Source organism: Syngnathus floridae, chromosome 19, assembly GCF_059516105.1.
Source record: "Syngnathus floridae isolate MCC-2025c chromosome 19, RoL_Sflo_1.0, whole genome shotgun sequence".
Taxonomy (NCBI): domain Eukaryota; kingdom Metazoa; phylum Chordata; class Actinopteri; order Syngnathiformes; family Syngnathidae; genus Syngnathus; species Syngnathus floridae.
The window spans coordinates 6,713,034-6,733,363 of NC_142431.1; the positions used below are offsets into that span (position 1 = coordinate 6,713,034).

The following is a 20,330-nucleotide window of genomic DNA, read 5'->3' on the forward strand; positions in this document are numbered from 1 at the left end:
AATAAGCAGGTCAAAAGGTTTGAGCACAATATGTCATCATACGTTGTATATTTGCATATGCTTGTAATGTATGTAAATAATTCTTATCATAATCATCATCATTATTATGTGACGAGACATCTCCCGCCCACATAACCTGCAGGCCACGCAATCGCTTTGAATTGAATTGGAAAGTTCAAAAAACAATTTGAGGACGCAATGGGATATCTGTTATCAAATGTGAAATTCGTATAGTAGACGTCACATTAGGATCAAATATGAAACTTCTTGATGAACTGTCAAAGTAATGTAGTGAATGCCCGCCCTCCTAAAAATGGGAGAAACGGTTCAAACGCAGACTACTGACCTTATATCAAAGTCAGCGTTCATGTCGATGACATTCACCACTACCGAGAATCATTTAAAAACACATTCGCAGCATGTGATAATGAGAAAAAGTCAGCCTTATCAAAAACACATTTTATTGTCTCCTTTTCACTTAAAAAACAACAACAGAGCTGTTAACAATCGAAAGGAAAAAAATAGTCACATTCCTGAGAGCACATATTGATCACAGTAGATGTCAGACGAGCTTTGAAAGGGAACATCAGCATTTGTTACTCAAGTATTATGGGATGGACTCGTCCTGATGTCGCCACAACATGGGACACGCAAGTATGCAGGACGGTGTCAAACATTATCTTCCTGAGACGGCAGGTTGCGCACGCATACACACACACACACTTACTGAGCAGTGAATGGTTTAAAGAAAATATTCGAAATGTTCCTGTGAGCAGCACGAACGTATGCGTGTCGGTGCAACTGCAGCACGGTTATACAGCGCCATCTAGCCAAAAAACTGGAGTAACTGCAAATACGCAACCAAATTATCTTTGCATCTTTGAAGAAAATTCCAACCAACTAACTCTAGATGAAGAGAACATGGGTTCATCTAGTGTAACAATAACTATAGAGGAAAGCATATCCAAAGAAAAGCGTGTATCTCAAAATTTGCGTGTTTAAAAATAAAACATAGTTTGGATAAAACAAATTGACACAGGCACATTTTGCAATACAAAGCGGACCAAAACTATAAAACCCCCTTTTTTTTAAAAATAAAAACTTGTTTTTCGCATTTCTATTGATTCAGTTATATTCAGATCAAAAGACCTTTTGGTGATTTAAACAAAACACTCGAGATACATGCTTTTGAATGAAATGCATCATTTTCCTGCTTTTTCTAGGGTTGGAACCCATGGACACCTATCTGATCAGGCAGTAACAACTAGACTAACAAGTTCATTTATTTAAGGCTACAGTTCAAACTTTTTGTCTCGCCCATCCACGCGGATCTGCTAAATCGAAAGCATTTCTACTCTGAAGGCTACATTTTCATCACAATAGACTCTTTTGTAAATCACACCACTGTGTACAAAATTAGAAATATTTGTTTGAAAGGGGTATATTCAAGTTTTCATTGATGCTTTTACTTGCTCTTTGTTCAATGTTGAGGAAAATAAGCGTGCTTCCCGGTGGGTGAACGCTGCGATGAAAAAGGTGCATTGTTTTCTCTCAATTTTGCTGAACAAAAAAGTGGAAGACGTCAAGATCACAGATTGTCTCGGGCGTACATGTTTGCGAGCGTGATCGGCATCGGCCTCACAACTAAAGGCCTAACCTGCAGGTTGGGCCCCTCGCTTCCTGTTTGAAGGTTAACGGTCTCACCGCAGCTCGAGCGAGGTGGGACATTTAAGCATTTATTCAATGTCCTAACTGGTGTGCGGAATTGTTCTAGCTTGTAAGACAATTCCATGTACTAGCAGAATGACAATGTCGAACGAGTGACGTCTATGGCACATTTAGTAGAACAATTACATGTTACGAAAGAGGGAAAACTGTGTGCTAAGTGGAGATGCAGTCGCTCTACTGGTGCACTCAAGTCATTGTTGTTCAAGTAGAACAAAAAGCATGCTAGGACATGAACGATTCAACGCACAAGTGGGATATTGAATAAAAATGCTTAAATGATTCTGATACTGTATGTTGGTGGTCATTTTCCTCTTGTTCTGTTCAAGTCGATGTGAATGGAACATACACAAAAACAGATCTCCCACAAAAAAACAAAACCCTGACTGACGTCTTTTAGCTTAGTCATGAGTTATAATTTAGCGAAGGGGAAAAAAAATGCAAATTGGGAGTTTTGGTGGCTACTCCACCAGGACGTCCTCGGCCTTGATGGCCTCGAGCGGCGTGCCCGAGTTGGACAGATCCGAGCCGTCGTCTTTGGAGAGCTCGTCGTGCGGGAGCATCAGGGCGGCGGCGGCGCCCGGAAGCCCCGCCAGGCTGCCCTGCGTGAAGCAAAGGTGCTTGATGACCTCATTGGGGCTGGAGAAGGTGGTGGCGCAAATGTTACACTTGTATGGCTTGGACGTGGCCAAAAACATGGCCTCCATTTGGCTGCTGTCGTCGCCGGCCGCGCACAGCTCCATGCTCTGGCGGTCCACCAGCGTGTAGGCGTCAGCGCTCTGGTTGAGGCACACGTGGCGGGCCGCTTGGTTGGCGCGGCAGAAGCTCTTGCCGCAGGCGCTGCACTTGAAAGGCTTGCCCGTGTGGATGTACATGTGCTCGCGCCAGTGGCTCTTCTGGATGAACTTGCGGCCGCACGTGCAGCACTCGTATTTCCGCCGCTTCAGCTCACGGTCCAGGTCACCGTTCTCTAGGTTGTCGATGTCAGCGATGTCCGAGGGGGGCGGCGTGTCCGCTTGGGAGTTGAGGCCGCCCGCGCTCCACCCACAGGCGGATACCTCGGCGCGGGGCGAGTCCGAGTTGTTGCCAGAGGCAGGCATCTGCTCGCTGTCGCTGATGATTTCTGAGGCGGTGACTCGGCTTGCCTTCAGGTAGCCCTCGGCCTCCGGCACGCTCTGCTCGGCGACCGTTACCGGAGAGAGGGCATTCTCCACCACCTGGGCGTGCTGAAGGAGGTGCTCCCTCAACAGGCTCCTCTGATTGAAGCGACTCCGACACATGTGACAGGAGTAGTGCTTCCGGAAGGACGAGCTCCTCTTCATGATGCTCGGCTTCACATGCAGGATGGCATTGGCGTTGGCGCCCCCGTCTGCGCTCGGCGACTCCGCCTCCTCAGCGTTGGGTTGGACGCCGCTGGTGGACGCCTCCGCTTCCGGAGGGGAAGCGGCCGGCTTTGACGCCGCCACCGATGGGTACTGGGCCTCGGAGCCCAGCGTTTCCATGTCGACAGGTGAGGAGAGCGGCAAGTGCGCCGACAGCGCCGCCTTCTGGTCGGCGATCTGGATGCCGTAGAGGGAGGTGGAGAGGTTGATGCTCTGCTCGGGGTGCACGTATACCGTCTGGCTGGCCTCCTGCAAGAGAGGGTAGGCGTGCAGGAAGCGAACGCCCTGCTCCAGACGCGTGGGGTCTATGAGCTGGGGGGCCAGTTTGCCAGTGTACATCAGGTTGAGCAGGTAGCTGAAGATATCAGGCTGGATGTCCGTCGCCTTCAGGCGCACGCAGTCACTGAAACAACATGGGACATTAGCAGCCGCACTGACTTATACTAGCTGCACTGTGTCCTGTACCTGTCCTGGTGGATGAAGAGCATCCTAAAGTAGTTGGAGAAAGCGGCTAGCACGGCCTTGTGGGCCTTAAAGAACACATCCCCGATAGCCACCGTGCAGTCACACAGGAAGCCGAACTCTCGCTGAGCATTGAGCTGCTGTAGCAGGATAAGACCGTGGTTGGCCAACTCCATTCTTCAACCTGCACGCACACACGTACGAGTCAGTTTCCTGTCTGCGACGAGACCGGAGGCGACAGTGACCGCACAGAGACGATGACTTTGAAAGCTTAACAACAGAGTGGCGGCTAAACAAATGCCATCTATGAGTAGTCTTAAAAAAAAAGGGCCGTGCCAAGACAGTGAGCTGATTATGAACATTTTGATTCCTGAGCAGCGCTCTCATATGATCAGTGTGGTCGAGCGCTTGTCACACCAGGACGCTTCAGACAGAACCCTCCTGTTTTGTTGTCGGTCAATCTGAGTCAAGTTAAAGAAATAACTAAAACATAAAAAGCGAAAAGTAAACCTTCGGAAACAACATTTGTTCCTGACAATTGCATAATGAACATGCCCTGGGTCAAACTGACTCAGCAACATTTTGCTCTTCTTGAGGGTTACAAGTAAAAGTTAAAAAGCACAATTCACTGCCTTGGGAGAAAAACAAAAAAAGACTTTTATTAGACATGTCTGTCTGTTCAGGAATGCAAGTGAAAAACATTTTTGCATTAAAAACATGTCATACTCAGGAACAATGCGAAAGGCCAACTCAATGAAAATCTAAAATTGAGAAGTCACCACTTGGCCATGGCCTGGAAGAAGACTTTAGAGGGAACCAACTCAGCAAGCCTCGGTCCAAAGAGGTTTTTGCACATGTACGACTCTGTTTTTGCAATTAAGGTCGCGGGTCGTGTGAAGGCAAATCTCAGCGGACATGTAAGAACGCAATGAATGCCGTTGACCAATCGAGACGAGTTGCCGTCGACCCCCGGAGGTCATTTGAGGACTGGGACGGCTTGGGGCCACCACATGATCAGGGCAGTGGGCGTCGGCCCACATTCCTGAGGCAGTAACTGGTTCTAAAGCCCCCCCCACCCCCCCCCCCCCCCCCCCACCATGGATGACGATCCGGCACTTTCTCCGCACAGGAAGACAGAGCAAGATGGACGATAACCTTCGATATAAAAATACGCTTCAGTAAACTTTGGTAGTATAATGTAGCTTTCCAAAGGGCATTCAAACAGTTTCCTTACTTACTGCCACCCACTGGCGAGGCATGCATACTACAGTTATTTTTGGCAGACGGCCTCCAACTCATTGATCACCATTGATTATTTACTGTCGCGTTGAATTAGACGGCATTAGTTAATCGTAGCTTATAAACCGCCGACTTATTGTACACAACAGCCCATCCCGCCATCTGCCTCCAACAGATGGTCGCACACCCGGAGTGCCGCGCCGCTACCCTCAGGTCTCTCTCCTCCCTGTTAAACTTTAGCCACATTTCACCAAAAAAAGGTTGACTAACAATCCTGTTTTTTGGCTCGAAAGCTTTCACTGACTTTGTTGTTTGTTTTGCCGCCTAGAGTCAATTCTTATTCTGTTTTTTCATGATAATGCAATGCTTTGATAGAATACCTAATCTGTTTTGGTTGATAAAAACAATGATGACATTCACCGGTTTCAGTCGCCAGTGGCATCAAGTGACTCAACTACAAAGGGGGTGGCTACGGGTGGGTGTAGACTTTATTCAAACACATTTTTTGGGGAATAAAATTAATAAGATTTTAATTGATGCTGTGTAACAGTGAAAAAGGCATAATCAAGCCAGACTGTGTTTACAGGTTTAAGAGCCTGTTTTGGGTAATAACAGAGTTGAAATTTAGTTGACAGTTAACATTTCAAGGTCTGCGTGCGTGTAGATGGGGTACAAATTGGTGATCTTAAGATCAGAATCAGGCCTATACCAAATGTGTACAAATATCCAATATGTTCCTGATATCTGCCAATGATAGACCGCATTAATGTCACCTTGATGTCATTTAAATACAGTGATAGATCATGCTAACAGTTGTCTAAAGTGTCTCAGTACAAATAAACATGCTGCTGTAAAGCTACACTCATTTAAATTTTGATTAATGCCATGGCATTTTATTACAGTGATGATTTGAGATGCAGCACAAGTATTTTGAGTTGCATTTGATTCACATTCTCTCACCATTGGTTTATTTAGTCTGCAATAAATCTATCAGTTATAGTTTTGAAATGGGGGGGGGGGCAGAGTAGAGAAACAATCAAAAGCAAAATGCAAACATGAAAAAAAAAAAAACAGGAAGCTGGAACCAGATTCGAACCTGGGACCGTTCTACTGTGAGGCAGACAATAACTGCTGGGCCACTATGCTGCCAATAATTTCATCCCTCAAGGGGAATATTGTTTTGCACCTGCCAGACAGGTTCAATTAGAATTCATAAGAATCTTTACATGGTCAGTTTAGAACAGACTCTAGTTGGGTTTAATGGTAAGGCAATTGTTTGCAGGCGACATAGCGCCGCCCCTGCTGGAAGGAAGACACGTGGAGAACTCACTTCCGTAGTCCGACTTTAAACTTATCTTCACAGAAAACATTCATGGAGTGTGAGGCAGCAGGTGACGGATGTAAACGTGTTTTAGGTTGAAGGAGGGGTACAGGAATAAGAACACTAAGTGCAGATTGGACATGCTGAATAATGGGGCGCGACGCAGACCGGAGCGCATCGTGCCTGCCACCGCCTCTCGCTTTGCTTCGAGCTAGCGCCAGAAACGGACGTGCGTGCACGCGCAGCTAGCACGCAGACAACCACGCAAAGAGGCAGCCGCGCGCACGCACGGACGCGAGGGGGATGGGGTTGCGAGCGATCGCGAACTTCTGCATACGGCGAACACGCACTCAAATAAAAAATAAAAATGCGGTTCTAAATCAGCATGCATGATCGTGGGTGTGTGTCGCCAGCCTTTTACCTTATCCGCTGCTCGTCTGTCTAAATTATCGTTGCCGTGACGCCACCGCTGCTTGTTTTTGTGGTTGTTTGTCACCGGGCGGGGACACGTCCGTCCTCTCCGGGCTCCCAGCAGCTTTGCGAGCTGCTTGTTCGGCGGCGGAGAGGGTCGTCGGTTGTTTTCCGGTTAGGGGGTTTTACGTTACAATCACATGACTGTCGAAGGAGCTGAGCCAAACGCGACCGTTGCAAGTATCCGTTGGCCAAGGGGGCGGTCGCGGTAACGTTAATTCCCCCCCGCCTTCCACTTACACACACGCCACCAGCCCCAAGCGCTGTCCCTTTTTTTTGTTTTAAACCGCCGTTGAAGCGCCCCCCCCCCCCCCCCCCCCGAAAAAAAAGCCCCGCGGAGACGAGCCGGGCGGCTACATGCTAGCTGACTCATTGATTGAACGACAACGTGCCACTGTTTATTTTTAATGCTCAAACAAATATCATGTGCAGTGTCTTAAAGGGCTACTGCACCATGAAACAATCATCATCTATATATTGCAAGCACAATTAAAATCTAGGGCTTTAATCTATCAAACCCAAATAGAAAGACATCTACAAGCGACTTGTTATTTACAAATACAATTTATTATTATTATATTTAGAGTTGAAATTATTATAGGTGATCAAAAAATTGGGAGGGGGGGGCATCCCAACTTCCTATCCCCAGCAAATAGCGAAGCCTGACTGTACCTTATATAATACCACCTATTATTTGTTCAACAAATGAATCAAAGCGCTGTTTGTTTGTCAAGCCATTTTGTACCTGCTTGATGATCAATAAAATATCTTACAGAAGTTCACTATTGGTGACCTAATAAAAGTAGGACTTACGGGCGAGAGCTTTTGATACGGCCCACCATGCAATTTTACGATAAAAGACAACCTTAAAGGAACTGCAATTAAAACAAATAAATGTCCCTACAAATTCTACAAGACGTTTTTACCATCAATGCATATTTGCTCCTGAATTTAGTATGGCCCTTAGAAGACTTTACATTGACACAAGAATGACTTAATGAAGTCATGTGTTGTCATTAACGGCTGCCATCGATTGGCGTTATTCTTTTGTAAGACAGTGAGCCATTCAGCCTGAGGACAGGGAGTCCACAGGACGCTGGGCTGTGGCCGCTTGATGGCCAGGAAAAGCCGTGGTGTGTGTAAAAGGAGACATGGGCGGGAGGGACTGTCCTGCAAAGCGAGGCCCTGTTGTTTGTCCTATCAACAAACAACATCTGATCGTGTCCGTGACTGGGAGCCAGCACGGGAGGAGGGCTGCGGCGGGGGTGTGGGGCACAAAATCTTTCACTTACAAATGCATCGGTGGAGCAGTGCTATACATGTTAATGGAAACAAGGACAAAAAAGCTTGTTTACTGATGCTGGCTGGCTCCCAGCAGGTATCTGAAGCGCTAACACCCGCTCACTCATTTGTTGAAACCTCCTTGGAGTCATTCTCCAACTGAAGAAAAGCGTCACACATGACCGTCCCACTACTAAATTGATTTTGGATCCTGCCATAAAACCAACAGCATAGACTGCGAGAAATCAGCATACAGCAGGGTGAAATTAGCCTGACGTCAGCACTCAACTGTGTGACGGCACCTCCTTTGCCGCGGATGCACCCGGGTCAACGGCACATGCATGTGCCGGAACACCTGTTTAAACAGGACCTTTCACGTTAAACCGCCACCCTACCCCCACTCCGCGTCCTTTGGAAACCGGAGTGGTGAGTCACTCCCCTCTCGGTGGAAAAAAAACAAACAGATCCGGCTGGGCTGCAGCCCGGTGGGGGGAAGGGAGGCCCGGCCCGGTGGTGGCTGAACACCGGAGGTGGACGCAGCTGGACTCCCACACTCGAGGCCCCCCTAACATCCTGACAATGGGCCGCCGTGTTCCCATAGTGACGGCGCCAGAATCAATTGATATGCCTATATTTTCGAGACAAGCACGCAGGGTAGCCTGAGGCCAATCGCTTGGTCACGCAGAGACACTCGGGAGCGACGAGGCACGTCCCAGTCCCACATGAATAGCCCTGTTTTTCACCGGATGATTTGGCCGGCTCTATTTGGAAGTTAAACTGCATACCTATGTGCAAATAAGGTGCACAACACATCTTGTGGATTTCACTACATACATTTCTTACCCTCACCAAAACATTAGCACTACCCCACCTTCCGTCCTTTCCCGCCAAAAAAGCCCTGAGGCTTCAAAATCTGCAATTTCCTGATAGGACCAACCCTCGTTTCCCTGGCAACCGTTGCCATGGAGAACCCGGGATGCCCCAGGGGGTGGGTCACAAACGTATGTGAAGTGCGGCACTTTTCGTAAGTAACTACACTTTATGTAATCACGTTATTTATAAATTAAAAAGAAAGTAAGAAAGAAAGCAACGTGTTCCAACGCGTTTTTTATACGGAATATGGTTATGTTGGTGGCCGCTTGGTGGCAGCAAAACACATAAAAGAAACAGGTCAAAACTTAATGCAGTAATACAAAAGGTAAACAAGTCAGTTATATTGGTGGCCGCTTGGTGGCAGCAAAATACCATAAAACAAACAAGTCAAAACGAAATGCCAGCTAATAACATAAAAGGTAAACAACGGTCATTTTCTATGTGTCCTAAGGAACTAGCTTATTCAAGGCAAACAAAATATTAGCAATAATTTCCGAATTACTCACTTTAAGATAAAACAGAGAACGCTTCCGTTTTGAGCACTTTTAAATAAAGTTGTCCATTGAATAAGATCCTACAATCATGGCGTCCGACCAGACCGGCGACGTAGTTCCTCCTTCTCTCTCAGCTCAAGTAGTTGGGTGTGTTGACAGCTTCTTGAAATACGTCGTCGTGATTCTAAACGTGGTTATTAGCTCTTGTTTATGTAATTAATGGAGGCGAACGTAGTCGAACGACAAGTAGCCTTAGCATTTAGCCGCCAGCCTTGCGCCACACGACTGGCTGTGAGTGAGACAAGTCCAAATACCGATGTTAGGAACTGTACAAACATGTTGGCAAAATGATCGCGCAAATTTAGTTGCGATTATTGCTTAGTAGGAATTTAGCCGGATTGGATCGGTGCCCCTAGCTCCCATTTAAATGGAATGCTGTGTTATGTTGTATTTTCTTCTCTGTAGGTCGTTTGCTTACTTGACAGTGAGAGACAGATTGCCCACCATCCTCACTAAAGTGATAGACACACTCCATCGCAACAGAAACATTTTTTTTGAAGAATATGGGGAGGTAAGACAATATATTAAATTCGTGTAAAAATTGTAAGAGAACGCCAGGTTAACCTAACATTAATCTCTATAAACTTGAATGCAACTGTTAAACGTTGCAGTACTGTGAATCAACTAATTTGGTGTTTTCGTGTGACATTATTTTGAATGTGTAAATCTGACCTGCTTTGTGACCTCATAGGAGGGAATTCAAGCAGAGAAGCAAGCCATTTCTCTGCTGTCCAAGTTGAGGAACGAGTTGCAGACAGACAAACCTATACTCGCCCTGACGGACGGCCTGGAGGATGCGGACCCTTGGAACCGGTACCTGCAGAGACAACAGTGGCAGCATGGCAATCAGGAACTGGTTAGCTGGTTTAAGTCCCCATGGCTGTATGTGGAGTGCTACATGTACCGGAGGATACGGGAGGCCCTCTGGCTCAAGTGAGAAGCATGGACACTTTCTCGCAGTACATTTATTCCTTTGTATTGTGATAGGGATGATATTGTTTGCAAAACGCTGGTAGCAAATGGTAATAGATGATGTTGCCATTTACAGCCCTCCCATCAGTGGCTACGATGTCTTCAAGGAGGGGAAGACTCAGAGCTTCTTTGAGTCTCAGCAGGCTATCGTGGCTTTGTGCACATTCTTTGAGGGCTTCATAAAGAACTTGGGAGACATCCCCGAAAATCAGCTTCAGGAGTATTTCAACAAACTGCTACAGGTCAGATCGTTGTCTGAAGAGCCTTTGAGGTTTGCAAACATTAAATACATTTATTGCTAAATTACTGACCGTGCTTATTTGATGCTTTAAAGATTTGTCTTTGGGGGAACAAATGTGATCTGTCAATCTCTGCTGGGATGGACAATTCTCAGAAGACAAGTCCCATTGACTCTCTAGCTACCCTGCAGAAGTTCATCTTAGTGGATGACTCAGACGTGATGTGGTCGAAGCTCATTTCTGCACGCCAACAAAGACACTCTGGGAAAAGGAGCTCAGTTCGAGTGGACTTTGTTCTGGACAACGCTGGCTTTGAGTTGGTCACTGACTTGGTCTTGGCCGATTTCCTGGTGTCCTCCGGTCTGGCCCAGGAGGTCCGCTTCCATGGCAAATCCTTTGCGTGGTTCGTCTCTGATGTGACGGCCGAGGACTTTCATTGGACCATCCGGCAAAGCATGGCGGCCAATCACAGGTGGACGTCTGAAAGAGGAGTGCAATGGCAGCAATATGTGAAAGAGAGAATGTGGTCCTATCACGACCATCCCTTCTGGACACAGCCCAACGAGTTCTGCGACATGGCAGCCGACGCGCCGGACCTGTACGCGACTTTACAGTCAGCAGACTTGGTGCTGTTTAAAGGCGATCTCAACTACAGGAAGCTGGCGGGAGATCGCGACTGGGACCACACAGTGGCCTTTGAGCGTGCGCTGAGGGGATTTGGACCAGCACCGCTGTGCAGTTTGAGGACTCTTAAGGCCAACATTCAAGTGGGTCTGCAGCCAGGTCAGGGGAGCAAGCTGAGCTCTCAGGACCCAGACTGGATGACATGCGGAAAGTACGCCATCATTCAGTTCCACAGCCCAAACTCGGATCAGCAAGACTGACCTCGCGATCATTGATCAACTCTTGTCTTCAAGCCATAATGCAATGGGGTCATTGTCACTTTTTCACTCGCTCATAGAGAAATCACTTAACATCATTGATATCATTTTGTAACAACTGCTTCTCAATCTAATGTTTTTCTTTGATTTCTTCACATCCAAGTTTTTATAGTTCAAAGTTAATAATGCTGTGAAATAATTAATAAGTAATGGTAAGGTGCCAGTACATTGTGCTATGTCTTAATGTTTTCGGGTGATGTTCTTTTGACGCGAGCTGTCCTTAAAGTTAGCTTCAGTCATTAAGCTGCACTGGACCTGTTTTCATGAGTTCTTACTCTGATTTTGTACAAAAAGTAAACACTGATTTCAAGTAAATCTTTAAATGAGTCATTTTGTGTGTTTTTTGTGTGTGTGCATTTCTAAATTCTCATGAAAAAAACAAGCTGATCCATGTTGGTACCTGCAGAAGACATTCTGAACTTTTACTGTCTGTCCTCGTCATGCAGTCACCAAAACATATGAGGGAGGGGGGGGCAGTGTTAAGGACCTAACATGAAGTTAATGGATTTTTTTTTCTTTAAAGACATTTTAATTATTTTACCGTCTACCGTGCATGTCTTTTAATGGACAACTAAATGAATCAAGTTGAAACCATCAACTGTGACTGATCAAAAATGCATGTCTGCGCACTCCAGCCGTTATTGTCACCGTGGATTCCTGGCAAGATCTTATCCTTCTAATGAATGCCTTTTCATCAAATGAAGAGCTGCAGTGACGAGATTCCCTGTTGCCATTTACGCACATGAAATATGGCCTCTAATATTGACCTCATTTACATACAAACCAGCTCTTACAAAAGTAGCACTTTTTGATGTCAACAAGACAAAAATGATGCCTGTTATGTGGGCGCCAAGTAGTGAAGCTAAAAGTGACACAGCTGTACAAATGCCCCATTAATATTCACTGGCAGTGTTTTTACTCCCGTGTTAAAGTTGACATGTTGACCTCCTAGTTATTCTAGGTCAGGTTAGACTCTGCTCCGTAGCCCGCAAAACAGCGGGAAATGCAAAACGTGCATGACAATGCTAAAGGAGCTTTAAGTGCTTCTAAATTAGCCAATTAGGTGATTAAATTGGCTCCCTGTATTTTCTTGCAATCTAATACGACTTCATTTTGTCCCCCCTCTGGGGAAATGCAATGAAATATATATATCATCATCTGGGCTACTTGTTTTCCACTTGACCTGACATGTTCTGAAAATGGGGCTGTTTACTCAAGAAAGAGATGGGAAAATGAAGCCTCTGCCAAATGTCGAGCTCTTCCTCCCTCGCTGGAGGTCTGCAGTTGCTTTCGACACTCGCATTAGAAGGACGTGGCTGACAGGTAAGCAAGCAAATAAACACATTTTAATTCAAGCGCCTCATTGTTTTGGATTTGTAATCTCGAGCAGGGTTGATGCCGCAGCCTTATTACAGCTTGTTACCAGTTTTGGGCGGTGCAAGGCTTTTGCTTTACCTTGACATGTGGTCCCGAAACATGCAAGGACTCCTGACTAGGCTGAAGTCTTTTGATTTGCGTTAATCCTACCTTTGTTTGCTCTCTTGTACAAGAACCACGAGTTGGCGTCATGGTGTCTTGCTATTGGCCAAACAAAGCTCTATTAATGTCATGAAATGATGATGAAAATAAAATAGTCTGTATCTCTTTGATTCCATCATTGGGAGTAGATTGCGTAATTACTGGCTGCTGAAATGAGATTTGACCTACTGCGTTGTTTGCAGTGTTATGGTGACCTGGCGCTCAAACGCACCGCCTCCATCGATTTGACTGCATCTTTTAATTTGTTTATCCTCTTTTTTTTCCCTCCCCACTGATTCCATTTTGCCCAGCGAGTCCAGCTGAATGAGCGTGAGTCGAAGGGATGAAGGAAAAGAGCCTGGCGGTGCAGAGGACGCTTGTCGTTTAAAGAGGTGAGCGCCGACTTTGCCGTTTGGTTTAAACGCCGCCGTTCACGTCTGTGCTGTGATTTGATTTACCGGCGTCTCAGGTGTGCTCAGTAATGCGTCCGCTTGTACGTCAATGACAAATATCGGCTTAATCAACAAATGAATATTCAAAATATTCATCCACTCATGTAAAACAAAGGTGGCGAAAGAAGAGGAGAAGATGATGTGGTGGCGTGTGACGGGACAGCCAAGTTGTACAGGAAGCACTGTTTGCATTTTGTTCAGCTTGGTGTATTTTTCTTCCCATCCCTAATGGTTATGCCTCCTACACATTCGAGGACAGAAGGGCGGGAAAGGCGGGTGGGAGTTGTTTTCAGGGGGGCCCGGGTGGGGGAGAGCTTAAGGAGAAGAAGGAAAGGCGGTGACGTGCAACTGGCAGCCCGTGGGCCACATGTGGCCCATGCCCACACTTGGAGTGGCCCCAAGAATAATGTTTTTTGAGTGGGAGGGGGGGGGCAGCCCCCATTTTCATATGAAACCCATATTGTGGGTTTACCTGAATTCTTTAGAATTTTTTGGGGAACTTTTCTCAAAGCATTTTAAAGGGAATCCCGATGTGGCCCCCCCGAGCAACGCTGCTGTGAAATGGGCCGCCCCTTCCATCGTTTAAGATGCCCATCCCTGAGGAAAAGGGACGAGAAAAGTATCACATCTGTATGTGTGCGAGAGACAGTGGAACAGGAGAGAGAGCGCCACTCGTTCCTGCCCCCCCCCACCCTCTCTCCCCGCCAAGGGGAGAGCAAGTCTAAATCATGTTGCTTATCAGTACCGTCGTGCTGTGATGTTGCTCAGGCAGAGCCCGGCAAAGAGCAGGAAGCCTTGCAGACCACTGCCGGGACCCAGCATCCGCCCGGCCGCCCCAGAGCTGGAGAACCTGTCCCCGCCGCGCCCGTCGCCCCCGTCTCGCGCCCCTCTCAACGGCATGTACCCCGAAGAGAGCCGGGGGTCCGGTGGGGTGGCCACGGTGGACTTCTTGGAGGGGACGTACGACTACGCCTCTCCGGCCCAGACGCCGCTTTACAGCCACCCTGTGCCGGGCTATTACTCTGCGCCCCTGGAGACCCACGGTTCGCCCTCGGAGGGCAGCCTCCAATCACTGGGCAGCGGGCCTACCAGCCCCCTCGTGTTTGTGCCCACCAGCCCCCGACTCAGCCCATTCATGCACCCCCCCGGCCAGCACTATCTGGAAACCACTTCAACACCCATCTACAGGTGAGACCCAACCCTCCTTGGCCGTTGTTTTTTTTTTTTTTTTTGGGTGGGAGGTGAATCTAGGCAACTCTGACTGTGGTTTTCTGACTATGCAATGCAAAACAACCAAAACAACAGTTTACACTCCTTTTTGAAAATCAAGTGTTTTTATCTTGTTAACTGAAGGACAGCTTGTGTAAAAAGAACATAGTGTAAAAAGCCCGTGACCCCGGCAGATGTGCTCAAACACTAATTACTGTAAGCGACAGTATTGTTAGTTTAATCTTTGACTTGATTCAAAACATGGCCGCTATCACTGCGGACGTGCTTGAGCTGCATTTCAATTCCAGAGATTAAGCACCGTTCCGAAAACCTTGAGCCGGGAACAACACGTAAGAGCACCGCCGCAATGTTTTCATACGTGTACAATTAAATAGTGAGTTTTTTTGCGTCAATGTAGCGATTATCTTTGAACTGAATGCCAATGTGAAAAATCCTCATACCTGTGGCAGGTCTAGTGAGACGATCAGTCAGCAGCAGGCGTCCAGGGACGAGCAGTGCAGCACTAGTGACGAGGCGTACGTCTTGGGGGGCTCGGAGGCCGCCGCGGCCATCGGGGTCTTCGAGATGGCCAAGGAGACGCGCTTCTGTGCCGTGTGCAGCGACTACGCCTCGGGCTACCACTACGGGGTGTGGTCCTGTGAGGGATGCAAGGCCTTCTTTAAGAGGAGCATTCAAGGTAGACACAACTTTCTACAAATGATTACTTAAGATGTGTAAGGTGTAATTTTGTAGGAAATTGTATTCTGATCCACTATAGCAGGAGTATTAGAAACACTCGTGACTGTTGAAAGCGCATCGACAATGCCAGCATTTCAACAAATACAAAGAACCAAATTGTTGCCACATGACAAAAAGAAGCAAAAATATGTGTCCGCCTTACTTTGAGTGTCTAATCCCCCTCTCAGGTTGTGCTTCCACAGACCGAATGCTCCATCTGCTCTGTGTGGCTTAGTCATGTTTGTGACGCCATATTGATGCAAAGAACGGTCGTAGAAACCAATAGTCTCCATGGCGATGACAAAGCCTAGGATGCCACCTTTTAATTTCCTCCATCACAGATCCATTTAAAATGGGAATGGAGTGTTCCTGGACACTAAATAACCTCAATGTGAACTGAACACGGGAGCAGGGCCCCTTCCAGTCTGTAATACATTTTTTCCCCCCCATTTTCAGGTCACAATGACTACGTGTGCCCGGCAACCAATCAGTGTACTATTGACAGGAATCGCAGGAAGAGCTGCCAAGCGTGCCGACTTAGGAAGTGTTATGAAGTGGGCATGATGAAAGGAGGTGGGCAGGAACACCCCAAAAAATTCTTCTTACTTTTCTATATTAACTTGATGGAAGTCTTGTAGCGGAGGCCCGTGCTGCAAAAGCCACAAATATGTGCATCCACTGGGATTCTTGTGGCTAAGTTTAACTTTAACCTTGAAGTGATTTCCTCTTAAGGAGTACGAGCTCTTATTAGTGCACACCCACACTTTTGTTTTCATACTTGAATCTCTTAAACTATGTGCTGCTAGCTTGCTGACTTCTATTTCAAGACCATAACCATTTATTAGCTGTGAGGCATCAGCAAGTGGGATTCTTTAGTTTTACAAATATAATATCATACATGGCATATTTCCTCATTTAATGCTCGCTATTCTGCTGTTTCCACAAGGGGTGCGCAAAGACCGCGGTCGCATAACACGCCGTGACAAGCGGCGGACCGGCAGCATGGAGAAGTCGACCAAGGAGGCCGAGCATAGAAAAGCGCCCCTTCAGGACGGGAGGAAACAGAGCGGCGGCGGAAGTGTCAGTGGGGGAAGGTCGTCAGTTACGGACATCCCTCCTGACCAGGTTCTGAATCACTGGGAGATGGAAGCTTCCAGAAAGAATCCTCAAAAGGATGAAGATATCATTCAGTTTGAAGAATGTGTTTCTTTTCCGCCCTCGTCAGGTGCTTCTCCTGCTGCAGGGGGCCGAACCCCCCATATTATGTTCCCGACAGAAGCTGAACCGACCCTACACAGAGGTCACCATGATGACGTTGCTCACCAGCATGGCTGACAAGGAGCTAGTCCACATGATCGCCTGGGCCAAGAAGCTGCCAGGTAAAGCCCAAGAACAAGCTCGCTCAGAAGCGCCACTTCAGGCAAAACTGAGGCAGGTTTGACTGCAGTTTTAATTGCAAATCGGGAGGCAATATTGGTAATTACACACCTTGTTGTGACAACATGGCGACTGCACACGGTTGCAGATGACGACAACAACAGCGGCGGCAAGCGTGCATATTTTGTGGGTGGGTAGGCAGAAGCTGCTAAACGCTGTAAATAGCCGTGACGGATCATCCGATGAAGCTATCTGTGTTTGGTCTGGCTGCTCAGCGTGACTCACGGACACGCGGCTAGTGTCAAGCGCGCTGTACGAGTGTCACGTGACTTTGTGCTCAGGCTTCCTCCAGCTGTCCCTGCACGACCAGGTGCAGCTGCTGGAGAGCTCGTGGCTGGAGGTGCTGATGATCGGCCTTGTCTGGAGGTCTGTCCACTGTCCGGGCAAGCTCATCTTCGCTCAGGACCTCATTCTGGACAGGTAATAGAGGAAAGGAGCACTGGCCTACTTCTGGGACGTGTCTCCATCACACTCTTACACACACCTCAAGAGTGACACATCAGCATTGTAGATTTTCCATTTCGCACCTTTGCGGCCATTGTGCCATCCCAACACGTCTTGTCATACAGTGTCGTACAGTGAAAGACTAATTATGTGTTCCCCGCGGTGAAGAGAGGACACCCCCCCCACCCTCGCCGGCATCATTATAGAGCCTCGCTGACAACCGGGACAGATGTAATCAAAGCGTCAATGCACAGAATGATAGAAAATGAATAGCAACGGAGAGAGGGAGAGTTGAGAGGGTGAGGAAATAGATGGAGGAAGGGATGCCCCCCTCCCCCCCGCTTCAGCACCCCGTTGTCAGAGTAAACAACCTGACCAATCATCACTTCTTCTATAAAAAAAAAACAAAAAAAAAAAAACGACAGAATGACAGATGAAGCAGAGGCAGACAGCCAAAGCTTTTAGCTTGCTGTCCTGATGGCTCCCATTTGATCGGGGGAAATGTATTAGCGTATTATCTCTAAAAAGCTGGCCCCTGGCGTAAGTGTCCTGCCAGATTGGACGTGATGACTAAAACGCAGAGGGTCGGGGTCGACGCATTCCCTTAGCTCCGGCACCACCTTCGCTGTGATAGCATCCGACCTCCCAGCGCTTGTCTATCACGCCCAAAAGTCGAGCAGGGAGGCCATTGGCTCCATTAGGTCCTCATCTGGACATGTTATTTGGCCTTGAAAAACATCCAGGCATTTTCTGCAGCGCTTGTCCTCAGTATGCTTGCAAGTGAGCTGAAACTTCTCCCAGCTCGCTTTGGGTAAGAGGCAGGGTGGTCAGATCCCAATTTGTAACATCTCAACTGATTTTTAATCAGTGAAATGCCACACAAGAGGGATTTGTGTTCTTACTCCATTTATTGATGACTTCAAAGATACATGGTTGGCGGAATGTTTGTTCACGCTGCGCAGGAATGAAGGCGACTGCGTGGAAGGCATGGCAGAGATCTTCGACATGCTGCTGGCCACCGCCTCTCGCTTCCGTATGCTAAGACTCAAGCCCGAGGAGTTTGTCTGCCTCAAAGCAATCATCTTGCTCAACTCTGGTGAGCTGAAAGCTTTCATTTGTATCCATCCCAAAGCTGGCGACGAATGCGCCTCATCAAAATTTCTGTTCCCTATTCATTGTTTGCACTCTTGAGAGTGGATGCGTCCCAACAACGCCCACACCTGTAGCGGCGAGCGCGAACACGGTGTCCCGGAAAGGGCCGTCAGTGCCGGTGAGGCTGACGAGCGTTGCCGAGGCAACACGTAGCAGCGGGCGCATAAAAACCGGGCTCACTGAAAAGATGAAGCTATTCGGCAGGAGCGGGAAAGCGAAAATACCAAAGCGATGACGGTGGCGCCTCAGCTGCATGAGCCCGATGGACATGAGATTGCCGCGTGGGCATCCAAACCTCCACTCTCGACCTTTGATACAAACTTTCCTGCACTATTTCCTCAAATAGTTGTACTCCTTCAACTAGACAGCGTGACCCAATTAGTCGTCGCTGGGTGCATGATCTATTAAAAGAGACATGGTAACAACTGAGCCCTTTGATCAGCACGGGATAAGTGGTATTAAAAATGGGTGGCTTTTATTCAAAGAACGGAACAAGAAGGCCAAGCACTCACTGGTCATGCACTTCTGTCACTGTTCAGGTGCCTTTGCGTTCTGCACGGGCACCATGGAGCCGCTCCACAACGGTGCGGCGGTGCAGGACATGCTGGACACCATCACGGACGCCCTCATTCATCACATCAGCCAGTCAGGATGCTCGGTGCAGCAGCAGGCGAGGCGCCAGGCCCAGCTGCTGCTCCTCCTCTCTCACATCAGACACATGAGGTCAAAGAGGGTTTTTTTAAACTCGTCAAAGGGGATGGGCATATTGATCCTCAATTCTTTTTTGGGTAATTTGTATGATAGTTAGTTTTTCATTTAATTTGAGTTTTGTTTTTTTAAATTTAGCTTGAATGATTTTTATAAAAATACATTTCAAATGACATTTAAAATCAGGGTTTCACTATCATCATCCTAAACTTTGATGTACGCCTGCAGTAACAAAGGCATGGAGCACCTGTACAGCATGAAGTGTAAGAACAAGGTGCCACTCTACGACCTGCTGCTAGAGATGTTGGATGCTCACCGCCTGCACCGTCCCGTCAGAGCCACGCAGATCTGGTCCCAGCCTGAGAGAATGCCTCCTAGCGGCAGTAACAGTGCCGCCTCCAGTTCAGGAGGTCGCGGCGCACATGAGAGTCTGAGCAGAGGGCCGCCGTGTCCAGGCGTGCTGCAGTTTGGAGGCTCCCGCCCCGACTGTACAGAAATTCTGTGAGGCAAAAACAAAAGATCAATGTTGTACTGGGGGTCATTTGATGATTATTTATACATTTCTGACATCACTTTGACATCGCTCTGACTTTTCCACTGTTGCTCACATGGCTTCTCCTTCTTGCCAACAGCACTATTTGAAATTCATGTTTTTCTTTTTAATAGTTTGATTACCATTCAACCAAAGTGCACTTCCTTTAAGCTTGAAGGTGCTATTGGGCATTATTTTCATTTGTTTGCATAATAAGCTGTGATTAATTACGTGTCGGTTATTTACCTGTCAGCTGAGTAACAGCGTGTCTCATGTCTAACGTTCGCTACACAAGCACCAGTTTGGTCATATTTGTAAACCACATATTGACCACATATTGATAACATCAGTGTTTGTGTTTCTGTCCGCTGTGTTGTTGGGAAAAAAAAGCATTTGCAAGTTACGCAACTTTAAATCCGAGCCAAACTGTCATTGGGTAACTTTGTAGATTTGTTCTCTTGCACTTGTTTTGTATTAATTGTTGAATATTCTGGTCTATTTGTCATTTTATCACAATTATGTGCTGAAAAGCATTCATTGATTGACTAAAAAAAATCTGTCTTTGGGAATTCAAATGTATTGTATGTAAACATTTACTTGACAAAAAAATTGAGCCATGGCTACGTCTCAAAGTATTCATTATTTGTATGGATTTAAAATAACATTTCGATTTTCCCCCC

At 47.2% G+C, this 20,330-nt stretch overlaps 3 protein-coding genes across 6 annotated transcripts; 2 read left to right on the forward strand and 1 right to left on the reverse strand.

Annotated features, from left to right (window-relative positions):
• Nucleotides 1-444: 444 nt before the first annotated feature.
• On the reverse strand, nt 445-10,179 carry zbtb2b (zinc finger and BTB domain containing 2b). Of its 2 annotated transcripts, none has more exons than XM_088361327.1 (3): nt 9,981-10,179; nt 3,573-3,753; nt 445-3,510 (listed from the first exon to the last, which is right to left on the reverse strand). In XM_088361327.1, the coding sequence occupies exons 2-3, from the start codon at nt 3,743-3,745 to the stop codon at nt 2,187-2,189; spliced, it is 1,497 nt and encodes a 498-aa protein (XP_088217453.1). In that variant the 5' UTR covers nt 3,746-3,753; nt 9,981-10,179; the 3' UTR covers nt 445-2,186. The 2 variants fall into 2 exon arrangements, with proteins under 2 accessions (XP_088217453.1, XP_088217454.1); XM_088361328.1 differs by lacking the exon at nt 9,981-10,179 and adding an exon at nt 6,551-6,884.
• dcph1 (damage control phosphatase 1) lies at nt 9,238-11,788 on the forward strand. Its single transcript, XM_088361331.1, has 5 exons — nt 9,238-9,395; nt 9,714-9,819; nt 10,000-10,241; nt 10,357-10,522; nt 10,615-11,788. Exons 1-5 carry the CDS (start codon nt 9,337-9,339, stop codon nt 11,401-11,403), a joined length of 1,362 nt encoding a protein of 453 aa, XP_088217457.1. The 5' UTR covers nt 9,238-9,336; the 3' UTR covers nt 11,404-11,788.
• A 975-nt stretch (nt 11,789-12,763) lies between these two features.
• esr1 (estrogen receptor 1) lies at nt 12,764-20,269 on the forward strand. 3 transcript variants are annotated; one of them, XM_088361324.1, is made up of 11 exons: nt 12,764-12,783; nt 13,290-13,370; nt 14,199-14,618; nt 15,110-15,336; nt 15,834-15,950; nt 16,324-16,502; nt 16,603-16,756; nt 17,096-17,234; nt 18,221-18,354; nt 18,950-19,198; nt 19,347-19,530. In XM_088361324.1, the coding sequence occupies exons 2-11, from the start codon at nt 13,303-13,305 to the stop codon at nt 19,376-19,378; spliced, it is 1,719 nt and encodes a 572-aa protein (XP_088217450.1). In that variant the 5' UTR covers nt 12,764-12,783; nt 13,290-13,302; the 3' UTR covers nt 19,379-19,530. The 3 variants fall into 3 exon arrangements, with proteins under 3 accessions (XP_088217450.1, XP_088217449.1, XP_088217452.1); XM_088361323.1 differs by having other exon boundaries at nt 12,765-12,783; nt 18,950-19,133; nt 19,347-20,269; XM_088361326.1 differs by lacking the exons at nt 12,764-12,783; nt 13,290-13,370 and having other exon boundaries at nt 14,083-14,618; nt 16,558-16,756; nt 18,950-19,133; nt 19,347-20,269.
• The last annotated feature ends 61 nt before the right edge of the window (nt 20,270-20,330 follow it).

What these genes read in the sequence shown, in the direction of transcription:
- esr1 (XM_088361323.1), top strand. Translation starts at nt 13,303, where the DNA reads ATGAGCGTGAGTCGAAGGGATGAAGGAAAAGAGCCTGGCGGTGCAGAG. An exon ending in GACGCTTGTCGTTTAAAGAG is followed by an intron (nt 13,371 to 14,198) that starts GTGAGCGCCGAC and finishes GATGTTGCTCAG; the next exon opens with GCAGAGCCCGGCAAAGAGCA. An exon ending in AGTGGGCATGATGAAAGGAG is followed by an intron (nt 15,951 to 16,323) that starts GTGGGCAGGAAC and finishes TGTTTCCACAAG; the next exon opens with GGGTGCGCAAAGACCGCGGT.
- zbtb2b (XM_088361327.1), bottom strand. Translation starts at nt 3,745, where the DNA reads ATGGAGTTGGCCAACCACGGTCTTATCCTGCTACAGCAGCTCAATGCT. An exon ending in CTCTTCATCCACCAGGACAG is followed by an intron (nt 3,511 to 3,572) that starts GTACAGGACACA and finishes ATGTTGTTTCAG; the next exon opens with TGACTGCGTGCGCCTGAAGG.
- dcph1 (XM_088361331.1), top strand. Translation starts at nt 9,337, where the DNA reads ATGGCGTCCGACCAGACCGGCGACGTAGTTCCTCCTTCTCTCTCAGCT. An exon ending in CTCTCAGCTCAAGTAGTTGG is followed by an intron (nt 9,396 to 9,713) that starts GTGTGTTGACAG and finishes TCTTCTCTGTAG; the next exon opens with GTCGTTTGCTTACTTGACAG. An exon ending in ATTTCAACAAACTGCTACAG is followed by an intron (nt 10,523 to 10,614) that starts GTCAGATCGTTG and finishes GATGCTTTAAAG; the next exon opens with ATTTGTCTTTGGGGGAACAA.